Here is a 6,239-nt window from a genome sequence, read left to right on the forward strand (position 1 = left end):
TGATTTTTTTTTCAATTATCTTAATTTAGTTTTAGAGTATGGAACAGCTGAGATGGACCATTAGGTCCCATGTTGTCCAAAAAAGTTATGTTGAAGCTATCACAGGAACAGAGTTAATTAAAATGAATGTTTAACAATCACTTCTTGAGCATTTTCTGCCCGTTTTTGAGGTTTTTGCTGTCTTTTCTGTAATTTGCAAATGCTAGGCTTAGCCTATGTTAATTTTAAGCATACTTAGATTATTAGTCTGTTATATGACATGGTTTGTTTTAGATTCATGGTTTTTCTGTTCCATTGTTTTCTATATGATAATATGAATCTTTCTAACTTTGCAGCATATATATATATACTACTGCATTATTGTGAGATACAGCCTTGTGTTAACATTCTTAGTTTCATTCTGTTCCATTTTTTTAGTGCAAGCTAACTTAATGAATTGTATAAAAAATGTATTAGACTCTATGTATCACACTTCCTTTATGAGCTTTAAAGCTATCTTGATGGCCTTTTTACATTTTTATACTATACACTTTGATCCAATAGTTCTTTAGAAAATATAAAAAGAAGCTGATATAAAACATGTTACTTCATACAAACAACATATCTGCAACACATGCTACTGCTGAACATAAAAATATATGAAAGCCTGACGAGTCATGGTATTGACAAATATTGCAGATATTATGGTTGACATATTCTTGCTGTCACTAATAAGTTCTTATAATTATATATAGATACTGTATGTAAGTATCATATCTGTTATAAACTACTGTTGAACATTGCAGTGCATGAAAGCTTTTCATTAGCCCAACTTAATTATTAGTACTTGATAGGTTAATTGTGTATTGGCTTTGGACCTGTGGCTGCTTCCATAAAAATAAATGTTTAGAAAACTGGGTCAAATCTGATGGAAATTGAAAATTGTATTTTTATAGAAGCTTCCAATATTAAATTTTTTATTTTTTAATTAAGGCCAAATAGAGCTAAAAGAAAAATTCAAAAATTTTCAGTTGTTCTAAGGCAACAAAACAAAAGAAAAAATGAAATTGTCCATGTTGGATATACATTATTGAACTCACTTGGGTATGAAGTAGTTACCCTGATAATCTAAGGTTACCAGCTGTGTCTGGAACTAGTGGTCAACCATTTTTATTTAAGTTTACATAGGTAAGTTATGTTGTAACAACCTTTGCTGAAATCAGATGCTAATTGGACAGAACCAAATACACATTGTGAACTCTCATTAATTATGGTTATTAGCTCTGTCAAACACTTTGCATTGCTTTTTAAGAAATAATAGTAATGCAATCTGTATTTGGTGTGTAATTTAACTAACATCACAGTGTTTAAGATACACATAAAATTGTCACAGTTTGCTTAATTTAAACCAGAAATTGTGTACCAACATTCTGCATCTTCTTGGCAAATTTTAACTTTAGGAATACTGTAGGTTATTGCTAACAAAAATCAAAGTGTTAACACTACCTAAGTTATACTGAGTTATCAGTTTTACCATGTTTTGAATTTACATTCGTATAAGTATCGGTTCGATGTCTAAAGCACTTTAACATGATCAAGTTATTCAGTACTTTGTGCTACCGAGATATGTTATAAAGAATAACACCTTTAAAAGCACAAATTAAATAAGGAAAACAACACAAACTTACAAAAGTATAAAGTTAATTACCTAGCTAGTTTGATGTACCATGTGTGTCATTTTGAAAATGATGCACATGGTACATCAAAATTTGTCAGGTAATTAACTTTATATTTTTGTAGATTTATGTTGTTTTCCTTATTTAATTTGTGCTTATAAAGGTGTTAATCTTTATAACGCTTTAATATGGTTCTATTATCTGGATAATAGTACCCAAATATAGGCATCTTGTTCCAGTGTTGATTCATGTAAACACAGTACAATATGCTTTTGCTGGTACAGTTTAACCCAGTGTTGTGGATGACATTGTGTTTTTCAGACCTCAATTACTGAATCTTGCAACAAACTATTGCATCCAATCACAGAAAGATCTTTGACTACACCTTTGCCGGGAACATGTGAAGAACAAGAACTTTCTGGTAAGTTGTTGGAATAAACAAATGTTTTAAAAAGATGCAGATAGTCATGTTTTCCCAATGCATAAGAGCCATTAAAATTTAGGTACTTGTAATCATGCTAGAGAAAAGAATGAATAATAAGTTACAAGAATAGGTGTAGTGTCTGTGTGGTGTTTATTATTTTTTGGGTGGTTTTCTAAAGAAAAACTGCTTGTGTCTTCTTATACACGTTTTACTTTCATGGAATTTAATGTACGAGTTTAGTATAACTGTCCAATTAAAACTGTTAATATACTACAGATTATACAGGATATTTCAACTTTTCACTACATTCAATACATTTGAAAAGTGCTCGAGTTATTTGATTTTTCTAAATTGGGATTATAATAGCATCTTTTGTAAATTTCTTTATAAGCTAACATTAATATATATAAATTTCTTACATTTCAGTTAAATTTTTTGTGACTAATTATAAACACATATTTATGAAAACCTTCTTTTAAGTTCTCATCACAGGAAGCTTAGCCTCAAGCACAGAGGTGGGAAACTGTATCTTTCCACTGTGTGAAGAATTAGGAATAAAGTTACTGCTAAACATAAATTACAAAACATTTTATTATCTCTTAAGTTTTATCCATAAAAATTCACTTTCTTGTTTTTCATGTAGTGTAAGTATTACATCATATATCACTTACATTTGGCTTCATATTTGGTGACATCAGGACTAAGATTAAAAGGGAGGAGGACAGTGACATGTACTCCTCCATTAATAACTAAACATCATGACTTTTACATTGTCACTTTCAGCCAGTTGCTATACTACTTGTCTTGCTATCAGCTCTAAAACTTTACTGTCGTGTATGAGAGTCAAAATATTAGAGAGTAATATAACAAAGAGAAATTACAATTTAATGATTATTTGTATTATTAGTATTTGTATTCTCTAAATTTTATAATTTAATCAAATGTTCATTGGACAATCCCTTTATTGGAGAAGGATTGTTGACAATAATTCCAAATTTACTACCTATATATACTCAAGGTGTGGCAAGCTTTTAATAAAATATAAAAGTTTTTTGCACTCTCTAAACCAGATGTATTACAAAATTATTTATACTCAAGTAACGTCTGTGAATTGACAATATTAGTCTAAGTTGGACTAAGTTGATGTTTATGTAAGGTGATGTTTATGTGAAAAATGAAAATACTTTTGTCCATCATACAGTTTATGTATTGCATTTGCCTAACCTCTAGTTCAATATCCCTACATATTGTATCTGGTATTTACCCTCCTCTACCACAAACTAAATCAGCATTATAGGGTAAAAGGAATAGTTGATAACTCTGACATCAAATACATAATACCATGTTGAATGGCGCTCTGTGAAAGGTCATGACATGTGCAAGTTATTAATACATCCATTTTTAAGAAGCTTTAACAGATAAAGTCAACTCCAAATTACAGCAAAATCTTTCAATATAAAGAATATTATGGTTGTACTTATATCCTATAAAAAGATATCAGAAAATGAAAAATATATAATCAGTACATTTTTTTACAAAATATATTGTATTTCAGGTAATGCCACCCGTCTCGAGGTTCAAGCTGCTGCTGAGGAATTTAAAAGGTTGTGTCTTCAGTTACCACAGGGAGGGATTCTTCCTGTCGATAGGTCTCCCATAGGTGGATCTAGCTCTAGTGATGTAATATTTGAACAATCGTACAGAACGGAAGAATGGGACTCAAAGAAGTTTGGATTGAGCGAATTTACTTTCATTAAGGTTCTAGGAAAAGGCAGTTTTGGAAAGGTATGGTGAGAAATGTGCTGTAAAAGATACATTATTGTAATTTCACATGTGAAAAGTATGATCGGTTACAAAAATCAAGCTAATGTAATTGAGGATTATTTGAAGTCAGTTGATGTGACAGACTTCATAATCACAAAGTAACTATTAGATTTTCTATAATAATAACTTTTAATGTGTTTTGTGTATCTTCACGGAATTTCACAAGTTTCAGCAATTATTACAAGTCTTTGGAACACAAAAAATCAAATTTTCTAATTAAGTATTTTCACAAAAGATTTATCTGTGAATATATGAAGTCAGAGTATTGACTGCTCTGAGTGCAAATAGATTTTAATGTAAGATTAAAAATACTTTTCTTCCTCTCAAAATTTTCAAATTTTGTTTGCATAACTTCTAAACCCTCCTAAATAAATATCAAATATTTTTTTGTTTCTTTTTTCAGTAAAACTTTATATTTTATCTGTTTTTTTCTCTACCCTAACTCTGGACAGACTCAGTTTATTTGACCAACCTTGTAACCACTATAAAAAGTATGAAATAAATCTAAATTACCCTATTTCTCTTTCTAGAATAACTGCAGATTGAAACAAAAAACTACAATTGTTTATCACAATAGCTTAAAGCTCATAACAGTATTGTGCTTATGAACAGCTCATGTGTTACATCCTTCAATACAGTAATGTGAGCTATGCGTCTGCCAATTGATATACAATTCACATGGCGGGATTATTCGTTAGACATGTTTCAAAGGGCAATAAAACAATAAAATTATATAAAAACAGATGTCCTCTTGAGGAATTTTGTATTCTTTTTTTCTTCATTATCTAACCTAGTAGGTTTCTAATTTTTACATTTTAGTTACTTTTATAACAATAAATAAATAATATACATGAAATACAGTACTTACCTTTGATTTGTTGTTTTTTTACTACAAGTTGCTAATGAAACATAAGCCTACTTTTTGTAATGATGGTACTAGTACACTAAATAATTTTTATTTTATTAAGTACTTCACCTAAGAACACAGAATAATAACTTACACAAAGCAAACAGTGTCCTATAACTGTTATAATTTAAATGGCTTTCTGACTAAGACAAGAGGGGCTTAAAATAATTCTCTTACCTGTTTGGTCTGAACACCACAAGATAAACTTTTAAACTGAATGCAGAATTGTAGCATCATGTGTCATCTGATAGATTAAAACTTTGCCTTTCTATAGGTTATAAAAGAAATAATATAAAACATCAGAGAGAATTATTAGCAATTTATGTAAGAGTGAATGTGACAGTAGGGCATGGCTAGTGGTTCTAATTTTCTAAATAAGATTGAAGACTATGAAAAATAACTTTGCCTTAGTATTATTTGTATTATAATGAGTAATTTACATTAAGTTCCATACTTCAGAGAAGGGTGGTAAATAATATAGGAAGACCTAGAGAACAAATGTCACGATTCTCATAAAAGGAAAGATTAAGGATTTATTTAAATATTTCCTTATAAAATTGTGAAATCAAAACTAGTATGATATTAAAATTTGACTTATTAACTACCTTTCGATGCCAGGTTTATTTATATACATTTATAGTAAAGTAGTTTGATTAAATTTTGAATGTAACTCTGTAAAAGGTTGTGACGTGCACCTATTTACCTGTAGCAAGAGGATTAAGAGTTCTTCATCAGGTAAAATGCTTATTTTCTCTTGCAACTGTAAGAGAAAGGTCAGAAGTCTTCTAGACTTTGATAGTTATATCTATAAGAGAAAGTTCAAAATGCTTATACTTTGTGTAAGAGAAAGATCAAAAGTTTTCCACTTTCTGTTAGCTATATCTGTAAGGCATAGGTCATAATTATTCTACTTTCTGCTAGCTACAACTTTAAGGAAAGGTTCAGAGTCATAAACTTTTTGCCTGGTATATCTGCAAGAGAGGACAAGAAATCTTTACATTCTGCTAGTAAGAGGACAGTCAGAAGACTTCTACATTCTGCTAGTTACAACTGTAAGAGAAAGGCTAGAAATCTTCTACGTTCTCATAGTTGCAGTTGCGAGAGAAAGCCTAGAAGGCCTCTACGTTCTCCTAGTTGCAGTTTCGAGAGAAAGGCTAGAAGGCCTTTACATTCCCCTAGTTGCAGTTGCGAGAGAAAGGCTAGAAGGCCTCTACGTTCTCCTAGTTGCAGTTGCGAGAGAAAAGCTAGAAGGCCTCTACGTTCTCCTAGTTGCAGTTGCGAGAGAAAGGCTAGAGGGCCTCTATGTTCTCCTAGTTGCAGTTGCGAGAGAAAGGCTAGAGGGCCTCTATGTTCTCCTAGTTGCAGTTGCGAGAGAAAGGCTAGAGGGCCTCTTTCTCCTAGTTGCAGTTGCGAGAGAAAGGCGAGAAGG

The 6,239-nt window shown here is 31.0% G+C and overlaps 1 protein-coding gene across 1 annotated transcript in view; it reads left to right on the forward strand.

The window, feature by feature from the left end:
- Positions 1 to 6,239, forward strand: part of LOC106462674 (calcium-independent protein kinase C-like) — a gene marked incomplete at both ends in the record, with an annotated part of 41,359 nt that overhangs the window by 22,021 nt on the left and 13,099 nt on the right. Inside the window, 2 exon segments of the mRNA NM_001314157.1 lie at positions 1,977 to 2,076; positions 3,635 to 3,864. Coding sequence (NP_001301086.1) covers positions 1,977 to 2,076; positions 3,635 to 3,864 — 330 coding nt within the window.

This window comes from Limulus polyphemus, unplaced genomic scaffold, assembly GCF_000517525.1.
Source record: "Limulus polyphemus unplaced genomic scaffold, Limulus_polyphemus-2.1.2 Scaffold1222, whole genome shotgun sequence".
In the NCBI taxonomy this organism is placed as follows: Eukaryota; Metazoa; Arthropoda; class Merostomata; order Xiphosura; family Limulidae; genus Limulus; species Limulus polyphemus.